This window comes from Electrona antarctica (genome assembly GCF_951216825.1).
Source record: "Electrona antarctica genome assembly, chromosome: 8".
NCBI classification, from domain to species: Eukaryota; Metazoa; Chordata; class Actinopteri; order Myctophiformes; family Myctophidae; genus Electrona; species Electrona antarctica.
In genome coordinates this window covers 47,369,716-47,392,066 of record NC_136789.1, presented here as the reverse complement: position 1 = coordinate 47,392,066, position 22,351 = coordinate 47,369,716, and the positions used below count along the sequence as shown (strand labels likewise).

At 42.0% G+C, this 22,351-nt stretch overlaps 1 protein-coding gene across 1 annotated transcript in view; it reads left to right on the top strand.

The window, feature by feature from the left end:
* Window positions 1–2,297: 2,297 nt before the first annotated feature.
* Window positions 2,298–22,351, top strand: part of fat3b (FAT atypical cadherin 3b) — a gene marked incomplete at both ends in the record, with an annotated part of 123,892 nt that continues 103,838 nt past the window's right edge. Inside the window, 5 exons of the mRNA XM_079509073.1 lie at window positions 2,298–5,249; window positions 5,700–5,834; window positions 6,047–6,248; window positions 13,898–14,016; window positions 18,238–18,436. Of these exons, the coding sequence (XP_079365199.1) occupies window positions 2,298–5,249; window positions 5,700–5,834; window positions 6,047–6,248; window positions 13,898–14,016; window positions 18,238–18,436 (3,607 nt within the window). The remainder of the gene's footprint in view (window positions 5,250–5,699; window positions 5,835–6,046; window positions 6,249–13,897; window positions 14,017–18,237; window positions 18,437–22,351) is intronic.

The window sequence follows — 22,351 nt, the reverse complement described above, 5'->3', positions numbered from 1 at the left end:
GGGTCTGAGCCTGAGCGTCTGCGTCATTATAAATAGGCCAACATACTACTATACTTACCTGGCACTGTGGCACAGTACAGCAACTGAGAAGCCTATTACACATTTGTAAGACGTTGTTTGCTAGAACATAAATGTCTGATGTTATTCAGTTGTCCGGCAACCACGTAGCCAATCATAGCGCGACAGTTCTTCTGGGGTATGGGATCTCCTTTAGAATACCCGTGCTTCTTCCGTCTTCCGGGTGTATTCGGTTACACTCGGTGAAGATCGGAGCATCCAGCGACCGTCCTTAGTATAGCGTCCTATCCAGCCAACCCACCCCATGTATCAGTCTGTCTGGCTGGCTGCATAGTGCATGTCCATCACTCCACAGCAGCCCACAGCTGACAGACGGCTTGAAAACTTGCGATAAACATTTTTTAAGTTATTTTATGCAGGCTTGCTGTCGGTCAATACGAATGTCTGTCCTTTCTCGCCAGCTTACATTTTGTTGTGTTGATAAAGTCTTAATATTTCTCCCTCTCAAATGTAAAGGATAGGCTCTGGTAAGAACGGGGCTTTACTACAGAGATAGTCTACAGTAGCTTTCCATGCATGGTCTTGCATTGCAATATGGGTTAGCCTGCCCTAGAGCTTGCAACATATGATTTGCTTTGCGTGCGCGGTTACGCGCTGTATGAATTTTCCACTTACCCGCCGGCGCCGAGTTTCGAGCGAGTGTGCTGGTTCCTCTGACCAGGCGGCTGTCTATTAAAATGATGGGAAAGCCGCACATCGCACTGGCAGTGCTTATGGAGGTTTCTTCTCAAGGTAAGACACACATGTGATTCTTCATGAGTGACATTGAGATGTAATTATGCAGGACAGGTGTCTGCACGCACGACTGACCCTACTCCCTAGGATCTGCATGGAAATGCAGAAATTCACAGCATATGCTCCGAGCTGCAAGCATCGATTAGAGTGCTGTGAGGTGCTCATGGTGGTCTCTTTTTGACTATTTAATTTAATTTAATTATATTCTAATAATCTTATAGATTAATTAACTAAAGGTTTGTTGCAGAACGTATGTTTGCTATACCAGTTATTATTTCCAGATGACATAATCTATTTTCCTATATGTTTCATCTGAAGTTTAATGTAGAACTATATGTTGGTGTTATTGCCTATAGCCTATTAGGTTAGATTTTAGATTATTGCCTGTGTAAAAGAAAAAAAAAACATGTTTGCTTTGGCAGATATATATATAATTTACAGATTAAAGTTGTAATATATATTATTTTATAATTACAAATAATCAGAAGTTTTAAGTAACTTTAGGCTAATCATTTTTTGCATTGTTGCACAGGACATTTTAATTTTGGACCAATTTCCCATCTACAATATAGTTTTCTTTTTTTGAGTCCATGAAGTGCAAGTGGTTATTCTTACTTCATGGTCAACTCTACATTGTCAAGCCAGATAGTATCTTTTCATATTTTCCAATAGTATTTTAATCTCACTATGGCAGCTGCTATAGAATCCCAAATTTACACCAATGTGATGGGGAAAAAATAAGTCATTAACATTGGCTACCATAGAGGACGTAATTTATAATGAGGAACGTTATCGAAATAACGCTTATTTAGCTTTGTAGCTGCACTATATATATGCCCAAGTACTGTATACCTCAAAATGATGACTTGTAATGATGTTGTAGTTCATGTTACATGCTGCATGTTATGTAATGTATATCTATTTTTATTTTGTGTTGCACAACCACATTGGAAACAGGTGTTTTATTATGCTTGCATGTGTATATGCTGAGTTTAAGTAAGTTATATTGTGTTTGCTCGTATCTCTTTTTCCAACATGTAATCAAATCAGACTTAGTATTATTATGAAAATAATGACGGCTATATCTCCAAATTGTAGGGCAATAAGTATGTAAGTCATTAATATTATGAGAAAGGTTCTCATTATTTTGAGATACAGTACAGTCATCTTTTCAGATATTATTATTTCGATAAAGTTTCTCATGTCTTGCAGCATCTCTCTCTTTCATCATGTTGAAATGGGCTTCTGTATATTGCCAAAATATTAGTATAGTTTTCTAATTATGAATAACCTGACACAGCTGAGCACTCAGTACATCATGTTATTTTGTGTCTTGTCTTCTCATTGAAAGAGAGTCATATACTTATGACTCATACGCACAGTGCTTGCGGTGCATAATACAGTGTTTAAGAATGTGTTCTAATAACAGTCAGTGAATACAGTGCTCTTTATTCATTCTAACCTTAAGGTGACTCAATCATGGAATGGTGATGAGGGATAATTCACAGGACATCATGCTGCTTCTACTCCTCTGCTTCATACTGTCCTTCCTCCCAATCCAAGCCCAGTTCTTACAAGAGCCCAGAGCCATACCCGGCCTCCTCCTCTTCACACGGCCTGAGTATAATGCTTCCATCTTTGAGAACTCTGCAGGTAGGACCTACGCCAGGAGCGAGGTAAAGATGGGCATCACTATTGGGCCACCTCGCTCTTTAGACATTCGATATTCCATTGAGTCTGGAGACAATGAGGGAATCTTCCAGGCTGAGGAGTTCGTAATGGGAGACTTTTGTTTCCTCCGAATACGCACCAGTGGGGCCAGTGGGGCCATCTTGAACCGAGAAGTCCAGGATAACTACACACTGACTGTGAAGGCATCTGCCCAAGGAGGCCTAGAGGCATTGGCCTCTATCTTCATCAAGGTCCTGGATACCAACGATCTCCGTCCTCTGTTCTCCCCCACCTCCTATTCCTTCATTATCCCCGAGAGCGCACCTCTGGGGGCCAGCGTCGGACGTGTAACAGCTACGGATGCAGATGTAGGCTCTAACGGACAGTTCTACTACTTCTTCAAAAACAGAGTGGAGCTCTTCGCTGTCCATCCTACCAGCGGCGTGATCACCCTGGCTGGTCAACCCAGAATGGAAAAACAAGACAGGTTTGAATATGAGGTGCAGGTGGTCGACAGAGGGATGAAACTCTATGGGAACAACATTGGCATCCGCAGCACCGCTAAACTGGTTCTCATTTTTGAGCAGGTCAACATGTTCTCTCCTGTTCTCCGTACAAACGCCACCATGCCGTCATGGTCGGACAAGGATCCCACCTATGCAGTGGTGACTGTGGAGGACAGGGATGAGGGTGTATCTGGGGATATAGAGTGGGTGGCTATCATTGAGGGTGACCCATTGGAACAGTTTGTGGTTGACAGATTGCCTGGAAATAATGAGTACAGCATTAAAACGTCTGAATCTGTGGATTGGGATAAGTTCCCCAACGGTTGTAACTTAACGCTTCAGGCTAAAGATCGGGGGAAGCCTCCAAAATATTCCAATGTAGAGGTTGTTCAATTATTGGTGAAAATCCCTGAGCCTGTGCTGGTGCGATTCGAAAAAGATGTTTATGAATCCAAGCTGAGTGAAATAGCACCACCAGGCACCATTGCAGAATTGGTGAAAATTTCCCCTGAGCCTCTCAGAGTCAATTACAGCATCAGCGTTCCCTCAGATCCGAGCTACTTTGATATTAACCCTTTGACCGGTGTTATTATGACCACAAGATGGCTGACAACAATATCACAGGAGGTTGTGGAAATGGAGGTGGTTGATGTTGTCAGTCAGCTACAAACAAAGGTCAGAATCACCATAGAGGATGCCAACGATAACCCCCCAGCATTCACCAGGTCTTTATATGACATAGTTGTCAACGAAGGTTTGTCACTGGGCACCATCATTCTTGTGGTGTCTGCTGTGGATAATGACAAAGGAGACAATGGGCGTGTAACCCACACAATCACTGGTCCGCAGTCTTTGCCATTCAACATTGACCAGGACACAGGAGAGGTGAGGATCATTAAAGAGCTAGACTATGAGTCCTCTGTGGATATCTACACATTCACTGTGCGGGCCTCTGATTGGGGCTCGCCATACAGAAGGGAGAGTGAAGTTAATGTCACAATTCGCCTGCTGAATGTCAACGACAACCAGCCACTTTTTGAGAAGGTGTCGTGCCGAGGAATGATAGCCCGAGATTTCCCTATTGGCAAAATTATCCTCACCCTGTCAGCAGTAGACATAGATGAGCTGGGAATGGTCAATTATATGATACTGTCAGGGAACGAACTGGATTACTTCAACTTAAACTCTGACACTGGGGCATTGACACTGAAGCGGTCTCTAGCCGCGGTTAATCTAAAAAGTGGTATGTTCAACCTGAAAGTAGTGGCATCAGATGGAGAGATCATGTCTGAACCCACATTTGTCAATGTGTCTGTTGCGAGGGGCAGAATGCCACCCAGAGGATTCAGCTGTAAGGAAACGATGGTGGCTGAACTTTTAGCAGAAAAGATGCTTGCGAAGGCCTCTGCTATGGCCAAGGATACAGTGAATGAGGGCTACAGCTACACTGACACCTTCTCTGCAAACAAACAGCCCCCGCAGTTTGAAGCCTTGCCTAGCAGTATTCTTGTGGGGGAAGACCTCACTTCAGGTGCGAGTGTGATTCAGGTGAAGGCACGAGACAGTGACACAGGCTTCAGTGCATGTGTTCTCTACTCCATATCTGATGGTAACAAAGAAAACTGCTTCAATATCGACATGGAGACTGGCTTGATAAGCTTTCTGCGGCCGCTGGACCGCGAGAGAACGGACAGTTACTTCCTCAATATCACCATCTATGATCAGGGAATCCCACAGATGTCCAACTGGAGGCTGTTAACTGTGATGATCAAGGATGCCAACGACAACGATCCCCGATTCTCTCAGGAGGGCTACTCTGCCGTTGTCGCAGAGAATACCCCCGTCGGCACGGAGGTGATGGCTGTGGCCGCGTTTGACCAAGACACGGGTCAGAATGGACAGCTGTCCTACACGCTGCTGACTAGCGTTCCTCAATTTGGCATAGACAGAGAGACCGGAGGCCTGTTTGTGGCCAGCCTGCTGGACAGGGAGGCCGTCCCGACATTCAGCTTAAAGGTTGAGGCTAGGGACAAGGCAGAAAGAGGCACACAAAGGTCCTCTGTGACTACTCTGACTATCACCGTGAGTGACATCAATGACTGCACCCCGACTTTCATCCCCAGCAGCTACAACATCAGAGTGCTGGAGGATCTCCCACCAGGGGCTGTGATCACCCGGGTGGACGCCCAGGATTCAGACCTGGGTCCCGGTGGGCAGGTCCAATACTTCTTGGTGAATGACTTCAATGGCACTTTTGAGGTGGGTGAACATTCAGTTTCTACTGTGTTTCATTGTTGCATCATGTGTTGTTTACCTGCATTGACAGTGAAATGGTGAACTGTAATCATTGCAGCATGCATTGTACTACTGCAGTGGCTTTCAAAGTGGTTCAAATATATTTTTTAGGGTATGGTATTTGCCTCTATTGGGAAATGAGGGCACATTATGTAATAAATATATATAATTAATGAAAAGATAATTTATAATTAATATATTTTGCATACCGGTAGTTTTATATATTGCATTAATAATGTGTGGTTGTCGCAAAATCCCAAGGCACACCTGGAGTTGTCTCACGGCACACCATCTGGGAACCACTGCAATTTATTGTGTGGAGAGCATTTTCAATTACATTTCATTCTGTGTACATGTAACAGCAGTATCATCAGTGCACCATAAGTAACCATTGTATTGGATTGCATTGTACAGGTGGACTCAGTGAGTGGGGTGTTGAGGATTGGGAGAGAGCTGGACTATGAGAAACAGCAGTTCTACAACTTAACTTTACTGGCTGAAGACAGAGGAGTTCCCAGTCTCAGCTCTCAAACATCTGTCGAGGTGGAGGTGTGTAACGCACGCACGCACGCACGCACGCACGCACGCACGCACGCACGCACACACACACACACACACACACACACACACCTTGCCTAAATACACACTGTAAAGTGTAAACACATTATTGTCTGTCCATATGGTGGCACAACACGACTCTTTGCATTGTTTCTTTTCCCCTTGTTTCAAAAATAATTAAGTGATTCACAATGTCTCCACAGGTGGTGGATGTCAATGAAAACCTGTATGCGCCATACTTTTCTGACTTCGCTGTCAGAAGCTCTGTGAAGGAGAACTCTCGAGTGGGCACCAGCGTACTGACGGTCAGCGCTAATGATGAAGACAAAGGAAGGGATGGCTCATTGAAGTACTCTGTCAAAGGAGGCAGCGGGCTGGGCAGTTTCACCATCGACGAAGAAACAGGTGCGACACAAGATCAATTCGGTGGCTGTTTACGTGAAGTGAAAATCCAATACTTCCCTTGTATCATGCTGTGAAAATCAAGGCTTCAATTTATTGTTAACCACTCCAGACAACAAGCAATCTGAACTAATAATCTAGCCAATGCACCCCCCCCCCCCCATGCATGACTCAGTTTCTTTGGAGCCTACTTGTTTTGTGTTTTGTGCAATCTCATTTTGTCCTTGGGCACCAATTCTTTCCCTGTCATACTCTGTTTACACTTTCACCCATCAAAGAGAAGAAAAAAAACATAAAAACAACAACCAAACAACCAAAATACAACAGAATATTTTGACAAAAACAACAGGCGAAGCAGTGGCACTTTGTTGGCACTTTGTTGGCATTAGCGTGCGTGCGTGCGTGCGTGCGTGCGTGCGTGCGTGCGTGCGCATGCGTATGTGTTCACGTCGGTATAGTCTATGTCTGTCTGTGTCCATGTCTATGTCTATCGTTTGTCCATGTCTGTCTGTGTTCATGTTTGTATCTACAGTATAGTTTCTTCATGTCTGTCTGTGTCTGTTGTCCTTGTCTACGTCCATGTTTCTGAGGGACGAGACAATGTTTTGAGGGTAGAGGTGTCAGAGTTACACTGTGTGTTGGTGGAGGTCTCACGTGGGTTCGGTTTTCTGGGACATCATTAATGTAATGAGGGCATCATGTAATCTACAGTACAAGGTTAGAGTCTGGGCCCAGGCTGTCCTGTGTAAGTGATCCGGTCCTGCTTGCATAACATTGATCAAGGCTTCCAACCTGCCATTCAGCTGCAAAGTATTGAAAAATCTTAGGGATTTAAAAGCTGCTGCTGACCCAGGACAAAAAGTTAAATAAAGTAGCTTTGGAGCTTTGTCTCCAGAACTGTCTGTCAGGATGATGTTTTGAAGAGGGAATGAATGGGCGTTGACTCACAAACTCAGTTAGGGATAAACTGATTGAAAGTCCTTTTTAGAAAATAGGACAAAACGTTGGTTTTAGGTTATTCTTCTCATCTGCAGAAAGGTGTGAAATCAATAGGATACCCTAAACAGTGACTCACTCCCCAAAAGGCATTATTGTGACTTAGTGACCAAACTTCAACATGTGCCTTGAATGGGAGCGGTGGGCAAATAAGGCACATGTTCACTTTTCGGGACTTCTGCATTTAGTCCAGTTCTCAGCGTTTTGACTATCTGAGAACAACGGTTAAAGCGTGCCTTCTGCAAGCCCACTTGAGCAATAGAGGCATTGCCAAGCAAGCTTAGGCGAGCGAGCTGCCGTGCCGAACGTTGCTCAGTCCGCTTGAGCTGACTCAGCGGCGTCTGTGTTAGGCCCCCCCCCCCACACCTTAAGTTACATGTTTAAAATATGCCTTTTGGAAGTGAGACATTTTTTATTTATTTCGAATAGGTCAGTGAGAGACAGGGAAGGGGAGAGACAAACTGCAAATAGTTTGGCCGGCCCGGTAATCTAACCAGGGACTCACTGTCAGGCATTGGAGCATTATTACGTCTATGGTATGTGCCCTTACCACTACGGCTATCGGGTTTCCCCAAATGATTTTACTCTGTATTGTACCGATTCATTATGGTGGCCTGGACTGACTGACTTTCAACTAGGTTAATTAGTATTGATAGTGGTTGAGAGAGATAGAGGGGGGTGGGTGGTAGTCACAAAGACAGACTTTATTATTATTAATGGAGATTTAAAACAGCATTATCATAACTCATCTATAGCCCAATCATATTAATTATGCATTGTTTTGAGGTACAGTAACTGGCTCTATTGTCATTCTGTAAAATGTTGTGAATACATTTTTTGTTAACTTTAACCGGTCATTAACCTCAGGCAGTTAAACTCTTTCAACCCATGGCGTCCATAAATACTATAAAAAAGAGTCCATTTCTATTTTAAACAACTAAATCTACAATGCCAATGAGTATAAATGCAACACGTTTTTTGCAATTTGTCGTTTGTTGTAGGGCTTAAATGGCTAATGCACTGACTCACCACTGTCAGTAAGTGCAATGTCCTGCCATGGACACAGAGCAGTGTTGCATGTCATCTCCTCCTCGCTATATCTATATTCTGTCTCTCTTCACTGCCCCATATAAAGTGAAACAGAAATGCCTTAAAAAACATTACTTTTTTTTGACAGTGATGCCAATATTATGGTCGAATTGCATTGAGCTGAGACATTGTGCAAGTGAGAAAGACGGAGATGTGATTCCTAGACAGCTCTCAGAGGTCCTCTCTAACTGTTCTTCTACTACTACTCACCTCAGCGTTAAACCCATATAGACAGCATGAGAGCCAGACAGACAACCGTTAAGTGTGGATTTTCCAGGGGAAATCAGACCACTTGCTAGAGCAGAACAGAGAAGGGAGAGGGCAAGACAGGAAATGAAGCCAAAATGCAAAGACGGTGCAGTTGGGGGAGCTTTTGGCAGTGGTTCTTAAATGGTGTGCTGTGAGACAAGGTATGCCTTGGGATTTTGTAACCACATATTATGAATGCAATACATACAACTATACCAAAAGTTATGAATATTGTTTTTATTTACTACACTATTACTTTGTGGGCAATGGGCATACCACAAAGTAGTAGTAGTAGTATATACCATACTGTACATGTACACTGTAGAGACAAATTACATACCCTCATATACACTCACCGCCCACTTTACCATTTACACTTCTCCAACTGCTCAATTTGTTTATTGATTGAATACTTTCTTAGTCAGAAATGTAGAAACCCTATTTCTAATCAGCCAATCATATGGAAGCAAATCATTGCATTTACGATTTAGGCATGCACACTTTGAAAACAATGTGCTGCAGTTCAAACCTGGGAAAGGGGTGTTGGAGTATATATAAAATGTATGTGTTATTGAAGCTGTTTTGCACAGATATAGAGGTGTCTTGAGATTCCGACTTGCCCCGGTGTTGCCTTGGGCACACACAGTTTGAAAACCCCTGGCCTATATGATACATGAGAAGTAGAAAGAAATTACTGATCTTTTACTTCCATGTTATTTTTCTGAACCAAACCGCATTTCCTATGAGATAACCATAACAAACTTAGCTTTCTTCTTCTTGTACTTGTTTTTACAGTAAGAACTTCAGGAAGTGCATTCACTTTAGTGCTGTACTTAACTTAAGTAAATCTGTACTTTACTTGCGTATTTGTAGTTTTTGATTAGCCTATTTTGACTCCACTACATTTCTATGAAGGGAAAAACGTAGTGAAAATAGCAGATCTATACAAGCTCACAATGTGTCGCTATTTGCACTCTTAATTAATACAGTATTTTCAGAACATTTCTGGAAAATCATACATTTTAATACAGCAATGCATTGATATTTGATAAGAACAAGTGTTTTTTTTTTTTTTTAAAGATATTTTTTTGCGGCTTACGCCTTTTATTGGTTTTTGAAGGGACAGACAGTAGGCTGACAGGAAACGGGAGAGAGATGGGGGAAGACATGCAGTAAAGGCCGTGTCGGGCTCGGGAGTCGAACCCGCGGCACACTGCGACTGGATTACCAGTCGGGTGCCCAGACGGTTACGCCACCGCCTGGGCCAGAACAAGTGTTTTTTAAACGCAAGTACTCCAGTACTTTAACCAAAAAAATATACTTTAATTTGACTGAGCAACTTTCACTTGAATCAGAATCAGAAGCCTTTATTGCCATGACATGTAAACATGTTAGGAATTTGGTTTGGTGCACAGCATGCAGTTACAACATTAGGACAAGTGCAAAACAGGACAAGACAGTGCAAAAACAACAAGTGCAATGAATCGTGAATAAATGTAAAGTGCAGAGCGTTCAAGTGTTCAGGTCAGACTCAGACAGCATAAGTCAGTCCATATTCACTCTTGAGTGGGGGTGGAGGGAGGATAGAAGGGGGTCAGGGGGGGACACCAGCAGCATTGAGGAGCCGGATAGCCGTGGGGAAAAAGCTGTTTGAATGTCGGGCCTTCATAGTCTTCAGGGAACGCAACCTCCTGCCTGAGGGAAGCGGGGCAAAAAGACTGTGGCCTGGGTGTGCGGGGTCAACCAACCAGGAGTATACTTTGACTCAAGTACTGCATGGGGTTGAGTACTCGTCCAGTATCCTAGTATCATGGTTCCTTCCTGCTGTACATTTAAAAATGTAGATGTTTCAATGATTCATCCGTGGGTGGAAGGAAAACACAGGCAATATCTATCATAGTAGAAACAGGATCTTCTCGGCTTTAAGTACTTAGCTCTCCGGCACTTGAACAGAAATTGGTATTCTTGTCATTGCTTATGGAGGTTAAAGCAATCCCAGCAATATATCATTGGGCTGCTGTCAGAAACCAGTGTTCCTTTATTACACACTAAAATCCAGAGTGTTGATATAACTTAGTGAGTGTAAAAAAGGACCATGTGAGGGTCCGTTTGAGTTAGATGAACACTGCAGATTTTACTGTGCAGGGACCAGGCAAGCTGGTGGCAGGATTTGTCACAGTCAGGATAAAGCATTCCTTAAGTACACAGATACCCTCTTAAAAACGAATATATTCTTTTCTTTTGGCATAACAAACAGACCTCTACATTCCTATCCCAAAATACAGAGAAGTGTATGTTTTATTTTTTCCCCCTCCAATTACCATGAAATTGATCGCTTGATTAATGGTGTTAATGATATGGTGCAGCTGCTGAAACGGCATCCTAGAAATCAACTTCATTAGGTACTGGACATGGTGGATGCAAACACCGGAGACTTTTAGACCCCCCCCCCTGGGGGGGGGTCTAAAAGGAACCTGTCATGATGTTCAACCTTTCTATCCGTCAGAGACTAGCTAGGGTTGTCCCGATCGGATCGGGTGAACGGACATCGGGGCCGATCACGTCATTTTCAAATGATCGGAATCGGATCGGGAGCCAATAAACGTGATCGGGACATCCATCCCTAGTATCAATGTTATATCCATATCATGATATTAGACTGGATATTGTCTGTGATTTGGGATATTGTACTATTGTGATGTGGCATAAACGTGTTCTATAAATATAAATATCGGATCGGGATAAATCGGTATCGGCAGATGCTCAAAATTACATGATCTATAACAGGGTCTGTCTGTGTGTGTGTTAGGGTTAGGGTTTGTGTTAAAATTCATTTTATAAGGAAAGTCAATGGAGAAGTGATTGCACTGAAACCTTTCCAAAATTTGAGACAGGCGATATGTCGACAACACAGGCTGGTCCCATGAAGTCTGGAGCCACTCCGTTTCTGTGTGGATTCCGAGGTCCACATAATTTCCAAGTTTATGTTCGTTCTCTGAAGTGCGTTGATGCGAATGGAAGCTGTCAAGTTGGATTTATATTGAAGTCGCAGAATAGCACCTGTCGGTCCGATAGAGGTTTTGAAACAGGCAAGTCTCATTTTCCCCGTCCTATCACCTCTGTCGAATCGTCTGATAGAGATGAGATGAGCTTTGAAAAGGACATGGTCAAGGACGACAGCATTACAAGCTAACACTTTACTATATGCACTCTGGAATCTCTGAGTCACTCACAAGCACGCACGCACGCACGCACGAACACGCACGCACGCACGCACTCACGCACACACACACACACACACACACACACACACACACAGATTGGTGATACGGTACCACTACCACCTTTGCCATGCAATTGCTGTGGGAGACATGACAAGACTAGCAACAGATGCTAGCTGATGCAAAAGCACGTATACACTCACACACGTGCCAACACTCCTGCTGATTGTGTGCATGCCATTCTGATGCGTGGTGGTCCTGGCTGAGTGATCCCCAGTAAAGTGGAGGGCCATCATGGCACTGTACCTTGTGCAGTGCAGTGAACAGGGAATCAGGGTCTTTATCTCACTGTCCACGCAATCCCCTAAGTGTTAATCAACACTTTTATAGACTTACCACCACGTATATTAACCACTATTATTTAGCAGTGCTTTTACTCAAAATTAGATTAACCATTGTACTTGTTCTTTCTGAATGTCAAAGACCAGTATGTTGACAACATATCATATAGAAACAGCCGCCTAGTATTAGAATTATCAGCAATCATAGTCTATGAAATGTAGCCTTCAAAGATGGCTTAGGAATCATCAGACCCCTGCACAACCCAGAAGTGGTGGGGATTGAAGGATTCCTCAGAGGTTAGAGTGAATCCTGTTATCAGCTAACTCATTATGAATCACCTTGGATAAGCATATCAGCTAAAAGCCTGAAATGCAAAATTTAAATATTCCAAAAGTTTGAACTTGACACTGAGGAAGATTGCACTGTGCAAGAGGTGTGCATCTATCCAACATTTGCTTGGTGCAGTTCTACATTTGTTTCATCTCACATCTCATACTAGGATGTTTTGCACACTTTTTGATTATAAAAATATGTTGTTTTATTGCTATGATGTGCCACTTGAAATGAGACATGTTCGCATCCCCCCAGTGACCGTAACAGTGCGTAAAAGTGGCCTTGACCGTAACAATCCCAAAAACGAATTGTGTGTGTGTGTGTGTGTGTGTGTGTGTGTGTGTGTGTGTGTGTGTGTGTGTGTTTATGTACACTCAACATGAGAATATTTTGAAAGAAAAATTTAAGTGTCATCCAAAGTATGTACCACTAGGTCACCTCAGCTGTCACCTTCATCATATTAAGGAATATTCTGACTCTGCGTTGTGTGTAATGTCTGTGTATGTTCATATAGTATACACTATACGTGGGTAAGTCTATCTTGCTAGAATTATTGTGTATGTGTGAGTGCTTGCTACAGCTACACTGTGTGTAGATCATTATATCCCTGCATGTAGTGCCTGGTTTCTGTGCAGTGCACTTCATTCAGAGTGTCTCTGGTTTGCACTCAGCAACGAGCAGCAGGTGGGGTTTGGTCAGCTGTGATTATCTTTAGAGAGGCTGACGGTGATTGGAGTGGCGGCAGCCGCTAATGCCTGTGAATGTCACAGAGCACAAAGTTTATACGGCATTTCTTTTCTCCCTTTGGAGAGTACTTCATTGTGTCCAGCGCTTAATGCCGAGGTTTCTGTTAGGAAGACTTTCCCATACATATACCATAATATTATACTACCATATCATCGCTGTCAAGGCAGAAACCTTATACAGGTATCTCCATATTTAAACTTTTGTTGTTGTTTTGTGTCCGTTTCCTACATCATTGTACAACAGTGTCACTAGCAATAATAGCTGATAATAGCTCACAACTTGTCGCAGTGCAACACCTTGTGGGCTTCGGCTGTTTTCACTATAAAATATTGGGAATTGACAGTTAAAGTGGTTCAGTGTTTCTGTGGGTTTTACCAGTATAAAAATGTATTAATAAAGAACGTGTGACTAAATAATAACTACAAATTGGATCCATTGCATCTTTTATTTACATTTCCTGAAAAGTAGACGTTTTCAAAGGTTTCCAACTGACAGTGACAATATGCTGTACTGCAGCCTACATGCAGTGAACATAGTATAGAATCTTTTTCATAATTATGGGAGACATCTTACTCCTAAATGCAGATGTTATTGTTATTGTTAACATATGGCAATGGACATGGCACATAAACACCTATTACATTCAAAACAACATGTTTCTCTTGGCTCCCACAGGAGTGATTTACACTGCAGGCATCCTGGATTGTGAGACCAAAGACTCTTATTGGCTAACAATTTATGCCACAGACAGAGGAGTTATCCCACTCTCAACTTCCATTGAAGTCTTCATGCAGGTACAGTAGGCTATGTCTGTATGTACATTATACCCTGGGGTCATCGCCATGTTGGCTTGTGGTGGACATGTTTGTCAACATTCCATCTTTGCCACGGACATACACAACATGACATGAGTGTACAATAATATTACCACACTGAGAGTGTTCAAATGGAACGAAATGGACGTGTCCATTTGGTTCCATTTGAACACTCAGAGTTAAGGGGGTCCTTGCAAATAAAACATTTGAGAACCACTAGTACTAGTTGGACTCCTAATGTGCCATAGAGTCGTAGTAAATAATTGTCATACATATTCTGAAGAAAACCTGGAGACTTGACATTCAGTAAGTGGGTGTTATGATCAAAATAAGAACATTAATGGTGTGTAAAACAGAAAATCTAAAATGTCTTTGTCACAGACCGTGACGGACATGTTGGTGACCCTTGATTATACCCCAATCCAATCCTATTGGTAAATGGTGCATTTATATAGCGCCTTTATCCAAGGCGCTTTACATAGATTGTGCATTGCATTCACCCATTCACACACCGATGCCGGAGGAAACCATGCAAGGCACCAACCTGCACATCGGGAGCAATTAGGGGTTCAGAGTCTTGCTCAAGGACACTTCGACACTGACTGAAATGTGTTTATTAGGCACATTTAAAAACAAACCTTGACCAAGTGCTGTATAATCCAAAATAGAACCATAAAACAAAAACAACACAATAAAATCAATTGAAAACACAAAAAGAGAAAAAGAAAGCCCCAACTGTCCTTGAACTAACGCAGCCCTGCGTAATTAGAAGCTACTGAGGACACCTGAGGTCCCAATGTCCCATGCACCTTGTGCTCATTTAAGCAAGCACACTGCATCAAAGTAATCGACAGAAAAGCTTAGTCACAGTTGAATCCTCAAGGAAGACTCTAAGGAACTTGGAAAAAGCAAGGACAAAAATTGCTCATGTTGTTAATGCCATGCTTATAGTTTAATATGAATTGAAGCGCGGTTCAAAATATTTTGTTTATTCTTAAACTACAGTTTGAAGAATGGTTAAATTCGGCTAATTTAACCATGCACATACTCTCCCTCTGATTGACAGTAAAGCTTATTCACAGTTGTGTGTACTCATTGCATTTCACCTGTTTACAACCTTATCTTCGTATCATTTTGTCCTCACTATCATTTTGTCCTCATGCTCACTACTTGCTCTGTCTCATAGGTTGTCTATGGACAGTTCAGAAACCTGCCTACCAATGACTTCATAGTAGGGATTCCAGGCTAATAGAAATGGCATCCTTTCTCGTAATGGAAAGATAATACATTGAAATTTAATCCATTGTCCTTGCATCAATAAAGACATTTAAATAATGTTTTAAATCTTGTTTGAAATGACTAAATCCATTATGAGTGAATCTGTGGGATATCTGTTGGCAAACTGCCATGGATTTTGCCACCGTGGAGAAATGGACTGAGAACATTGTACCGTAAATGAGTGATGTTGCTCTATTATGGGATCCCTCTCTTTTGGACCGAATAGTCTGAAATATATTCATTGTAATTGTATTGTAAATTTAAATAAATGACCAAACCTGCCTGTCACTGCTAGGCCGTCTCTGAACTGTCCATACCCGACCTCTGAGACATGAGAGTAGACACAAATGGTATCATCTCAAAGTGAGCGCATTAGTGAAGATGAATTATATGAAAATGGATGAACTTCTGTTTTACAGTTTGGCTTAGCACCAATGTAGGGGTTTGTGCATGAAACTGACACATGTTTGAGTTAAACTGACCCAAATATTATGGTTATTTTGGGTCTACGATAAGTAGAGAAGTAGACCATGTAGGTAGTAATAAGGTCTCAGTATGCTATTTCATTCACAGAGGAATTCTCTGTTTTTCCTTTAGCTGCAAATAAATGCACTGTATTTCATTCATCCCGGCCACCTGGTAGCTAACAACAGCTGCGTTTGAATAGCACTTTTCTTAATGACTCAGAATTCTGTAAAATGAAACCAATAAAACACAAGCAATCAACCATGACATGTTATAATAAAGCCCCCCCCGGCAGATTCTGCACAGCTCACAAACAATGTTCAACTCCAATCAAATAAATTAACAATGATGTCCAGTATATTAAGAAAAGAAAAGAAAACAAACAAAAAAACAGCAAAACACAATTTAATGCAGTTATAAAGTAAAGCTCTAGCAGTTTTTGGTTCTCAAAAGTTTTTAAAGTGTCAACACAACATGCAAAGTTGACGCATTTTATTCCCTCAGGCAGTTTTCCCCCCAAAAGTTCTGTTCAGCAATGTACCCACTCAGTATGGGGGTGTACTGTATGTTGGTGTCAAATCACATTATTTGTCAGCTCAAATACTACAAATGCACTTCTGGTTGAAAAACAAGTCCAGGCATGACATTGAGTTTTATAAGAAATGCATTTTCTTTCCTTCTTCTTCTTCTTTTTTGCCAGGTGCTTGAAAAGCACCTGCAATACATTTGCTACTACCTCAATTGACCGTATGCACACGGCTGCCATCTTGTCAGCAAGGTGCTAACTATAGGTGCAACTTCCCATTGACAGCCCATTCATGCAAACAGAAAAGTCCTATCTGATGGTATTAAACAACGTCAAACTCACCAACATTGCAGCTGTATCTGTTTGTCTCACAAAAATCCCCCGTAGACATGTTATGAGCTACTTCCTGTCAATAAATTCCTTGCAGATGATTATTTTTCTTAAAGTGTCAGAGTTTGGAAGCGCTCGTTATCAGTAAAGCAACCTCCTGCTGCCTCCTGCATTATGTGCAAATTCAAAACAGGTTGTTGAGTGATAGTCAACGAGCACTTCCAAACTCCAGCACTTAGAAAAAAATCAGACCCGTCAAGTGAGTGGTACTGTACTGTACTGTACTGTACTGTACTGTACTGTACTGTACTGTACTGTACTGTACTGTACTGTACTGTACTGTACTGTACTGTACTGTACTGTACTGTACACGCCCTCCTGGCCTGTGTGTGTCTGTGTGTTAGGCTGTGCAACAGTGACACTTGGTGATGAACAAACGCTATAATGCTATTTTGGTGCTCGGACCCAGGGACACAGGGACACAGCCACACACATAGCTGTCTATAGGAGTGGTTGCACCACTCAAAAATCACCTGCAAGGAATTTCTTGACAGAAAGGAGCTCATAACATGTCTACAGTGGATTTTTATGAAACAAACAGATAGAAGAGGATAATTCAAGCTTTTTGTACAGCTGCAATGTTGGTGAGTTTGACGTTGTTTAATACAATTAGATAGGACTTTTCTGTTTGGATGAATGGGCTGCCAATGGGAAGTTGCACCAGTTAGCACCTTAATTGCTGTCAAGATGGCAGCGGTGTGCATAAGGTTAATAGCGGCCGTAGTGGACACTTTATCATGATTGGCTGCCTTGTCTCTAGGCTGCCTCTAAGCCAAGAATTGCCGATCTACAGTACAGGCTCACAATGATCTACAGTACAGGCTCATAATGCGTCGCACCGTGACGCATTGTGTGGTTGTTGATCTGCTATTTTCGCTTAAAATATTATTGAAAGAAAAAAATGTTTTTTTTTAAAATTACAATCTGTTATCAATAATAATAACAGATTGTAATAAAAAAATATATATTTGTTTTTTATAATTGATAGTTTTTGTTAATAACTGTTGCACAAGCATGAGCAAGAGTTTGAGGTTGTTCAAAACCATTCTTTTGGCTTCCTGTGCTGTGTGTAATTCTGTGGCATCTGTTCATTTCTAACTCGACTAACTCATTTAACAGGATTTGTTGAGGCAAAAAGCAAAAAGCTTTGCCTCAACAAACATGAAAATGTTCATGTTGATTTGTTGATGTATATGATTGATTGATTGATTCTTTATTTAAGTGTCATGCTTCCGAAGAAACCCAGCCCATATGGACTTACAGGACACTTTTTACAGTTTACATGAACAATTACAATAAACCGACATGACGGTTTGCAAACAATGATCAATTGAATACCAAACTGACACTCCAGATCCTTACGAGGCAGATTACATAATATATAACATAAAATAAAATACCATAAAATAAAATACACCATGTATATTTAAAAACATATATAATAACATAGGAAAATTATTTGCAGCCTATACCTGTCTCTTTATTTCGGTCTCTCTCTTTCTTCTCAGTTCTTTCACTCACTCTTTCACTCTCTCTCTTAGGTGGAGGATGTCAATGACAATGCTCCCCTGACCTCTGACCCTATCTACCACCCAGTCGTCATGGAGAACTCCCCAAAAGACGTGTCCGTCATCCGTATCCAAGCACAGGATCCTGACCTCACCGCCACGCCAAGCAGCCTCAGCTACCGCATCACGGCTGGAAACCCACAGAACTTCTTCTCTATCAACCCCAAAACAGGTGAGACAGACAGACAGACAGACAGACAGACAGACAGACAGACAGACAGACAGACAGACAGACAGACAGACAGACATACAGACAGACAGACAGACAGACAGACAGACAGACAGACAGACAGACAGACAGACAGACAGACAGACAGACAGACAGACAGTTCACCTGAAAAATCATATTACTTATGATTTTGTAAATCCTCTCTTGTTGTCATAAGCTTAATTTATATCGCACCATCACAATGGTTTCTTTATGTGCTACGAACGGTAAATTCTATGGGCTTTTAACAGCCACACTGCACAAGAGGGACATTTAGCACAACGTTGAGCCACTGAGCATAGCCAGTCTATTAGAATCTGTAAATGCTTTCTCTAAAGCGCTTTACAATGAGCGCTACGTTCACCTACTGTATTCACACACACATTCACACACCGACAGTGGAGGCAAGCATGCAAAGGCACCAACCTGCTCATTGGGAGGGGGTTCAGAGTCTTGCTCTTCCACAGGCACCCAGGAGGGGCCGTGGCAATTGAACCAGGAATCCTTCGGTTCCCAGATGTACTTTCTGAGCCACTGCACTCGATCTGCCATTACTACTGTATCTGTAGAGGTTGAAAGCTATAATAATTCAAAAACACTAGAGAATCTGTATGTGCGCTGAGAGTGCATCACGAAATGAGTTCTGTACTAGAACATTTCTTCAATGAATCATATTAAATATGAATTTAACCGCCAGAACTTTGCTTTTGAATGCCTGGCCCCCCACCATTGGCGTACATCTACGCCAAAATAATGGTCTTTTATAGTGCCATCTTGAGCGCTGCGCCCACTGTATCTGTTTGTTTCGATCGCCTATTCCTTGTCCCAGATGGCATTTCTGGTCAAAACAAGCTTTATTCGACAGCCGATAGCCAACGCTGTAATGGTCGCAGGACCCCTTTCTGGTAACCTGGAGCTGTCATATAATTAGAAAAGACTAAAAGACATGTACTGTATACACGTCCAAGCACATCCCGGTTTGATTAGAGAAGACGTGTATACACGTATAGAAATGAGGAGAGGGTGGATATAAAATCAAGGTACTTTATTAATAATGTTAAAATGCCAACATGTTTCGACTCACAAAGGAGTCTTCATCAGGGCAAGTACCTGATATATATCCACACTCTCCTCATTTCTATACTTTTTTGAGTGCTCGGATCACTGCCTTTTCTTCAGCATTTCAGTCCCTTTGATCTTTGAAGCACCAGCCGACTTTTAAAACTTTTTCTGCACCTCCATTGAGCACCTAGTTGATTTTCTTTTTTCGACGTGTATACACGTTTTTAGAATCTAGGCGTTAATTAATCCTGGTGGGTAATGGGTTAATTGTTGACCAAACATAAATACGTTGGCCAAAAAACTGCACATTTTGAACCATACGTGTTGCTCTTGACAGTGAGTACAAACACAGGCTGGGCTGAACCAGGGTGAATAGGAGCATATTGATTTAATCAGACACACACAGACATACAGATGAAAAGTCACACACACAAAACCTTTTTTAACCTGTGTGCACTGTTTAGACAGCAGAAACTGTAAACATGTTGGTGCACATTTCATGTGTGTGTGAGTGATAAAGAGATACTGTGTGTGTGTGCGTGCGTGTGTGTGTGTGTGTGTGACAGAGTGTATGTAATTGACTGCAGCAGTGTGTGGACAGCGATGACAGCTCTACAGTAATGAGTAGATAAAGGTGATATGCCCCCACATATGACAGATTTGTGTGTGCACTGCAGTCAGGCCTGCGTGTGCATGCGTGCGTGTGAGCGAGAGAGTTTGCGTGTGTGTGCGTGCGTGCGTGCGTGCGTGCGTGCGTGCGTGCGTGCGTGCGTGCGTGTCAAATGGGAGAATTTCTAGCCACCTGAGCCCGGCTGTCTGTCTTTGTCGAACAATGAAAAAATAAAAAATATATATAAGTGAGCCAAAAACCTACAGTATTCTTATCTATTCCTTATTAAGTCGATTCCAGAGAGCTCCCGTCCACAAAGATTGATGACCATCTTCACGCTGTGAAAAATGGCCTTTCAGTCCACAAGTGAATAATTAGTTTCCATTGTCTGCAGCAGTTGCTGGTCTTCATGGATATTTATGTCCTCCAGCCTTACTACACTGTCAAATCCTGAGTGTTAATTTAACTCTGAGAAGCCTTACGGGTCCATTTGGTTACGTGTGTACACTCTCCGAGATACAAATGGATAAATGAACAGTAATTATTTTACTGTGTTCTAGTCTGCTAACCCTGCTCTTGTAGGGGTTTCAAGTATTCCATTTTAGAGAACATTTAGGTTTTGTGAGCTTCAGGACTTGTCGTTGACCTCCCTCACACTTTCGTGCAGTGTTAAATGTTTTCAGTGTTATCACGAACAGAATACATTTTGCAAGGTTGATGCGACCGATATGAATCTTGCAATAAAAGTTGCATGTTGTAAAAGAAAAAATAAAGTACGGAAAAAGAAGAAAAGCTTAGTATGGTAAAGTTTAAAAAGAAATACCGGTAAATAAAAATCCCTGAAGCATGTTTGACTGGTGGATGGTTTTCGGCTGGATGTTTTCTCTGTGCTAGCTGTAGCAACATATCCAACTTTGTGGAAGTGTGTGCATTATATGTTACTTTCACTTTGCTTGTAGGTTTTTCCTCTATATGAGCAGTGTTGCATTGCTGGTTTTATCTTTGGTGGGACGCTATTTTAAAGACACCACGTGCACGTCGCTTAACACCTACATTACAGGTCACACAATGGGCAATTGATATAGATCTAGGCTCATTCCTATGTTAATGCATGCTGGTGTGACACTGCAGTTGGCAGCATTTGTAAACTTTGTTGAGGTGCGAAATTAAGGGTTGTTTTTAATCGATGCATGTGCGTGTGAAAAATCTTCGGGGGGGCAGTGTGGTACCGCATGCAATGACCAATGCTCCACTGTGTATGAGACCACCATGAACGATGATAAATTAAATAATGCCTTGCTATTGGGAACTGACTGAATTTGTCAGTTTAAAACCTTGCTGTTACCCCTTGATGGGTTGATGTGGTTGGATTAAAATAATTGAAGTTAAACTTTTATATATACATTTGCTTTATACCGGTAACTTGTGTCATACAGTACGTGACGTCATGCAGTAGCTTGTGCACACCTACACACATGCCGCCATGTGCCAGGCTGTTGTGTTTTTAATGTAGTTTCTTTTTTTTAGTAGGCTCTGATTTTATTCCTGCAGCATTGAGACCCATACGCTGTCCATGGTGCTGAACGGCGCATGCATGTCATGTAACAGACCCATACTCTGTCCATGGTGCTGAACGGCGCATGCATGTCGGTCAATCATTGATTTACACATTGTGTAGACTAGTCACTAGAGCAGTGGCTCCCAAACCTTTTCATGTCAAGGACCCCCAAATAAACACTAATTAGCCCAGGGACCCCCATAAGAGAAGATTTTTACGGCTCTAGCAGTGATTCTCAACCCGTTTAATTTCAAGGACCCCCAGTTTGATATGAACTTTATTTGTATAGCGCTTTTAAAAACAGAGTTCCAAAGTGCTGCACAGAGCAAGATTAAAAACAGCAAGAAACAACAAACAAAAACAATATGAGAATGGCACAAAAACCAATAACAAGAATGTATATACAAAAAAAATGTAAAAAAAACTCTGTATAAAGGGGGGTTTTCAAACGTGACTTAAACAGGGGGATGGATGGTGCTAACCTTATGTGCACTGGCTGGCAGTGCATTCCACTAGTCCCGAGCGGGCACCTAGTTTGACATGCATTAGGCTACGGAGTCCCATTTAATGGCTTTTCTACCTCTGGGACCCCCAATTTATATTGTAAAATCAATGTTAATTTAACTACAAATGGAACCAAATGGACCCG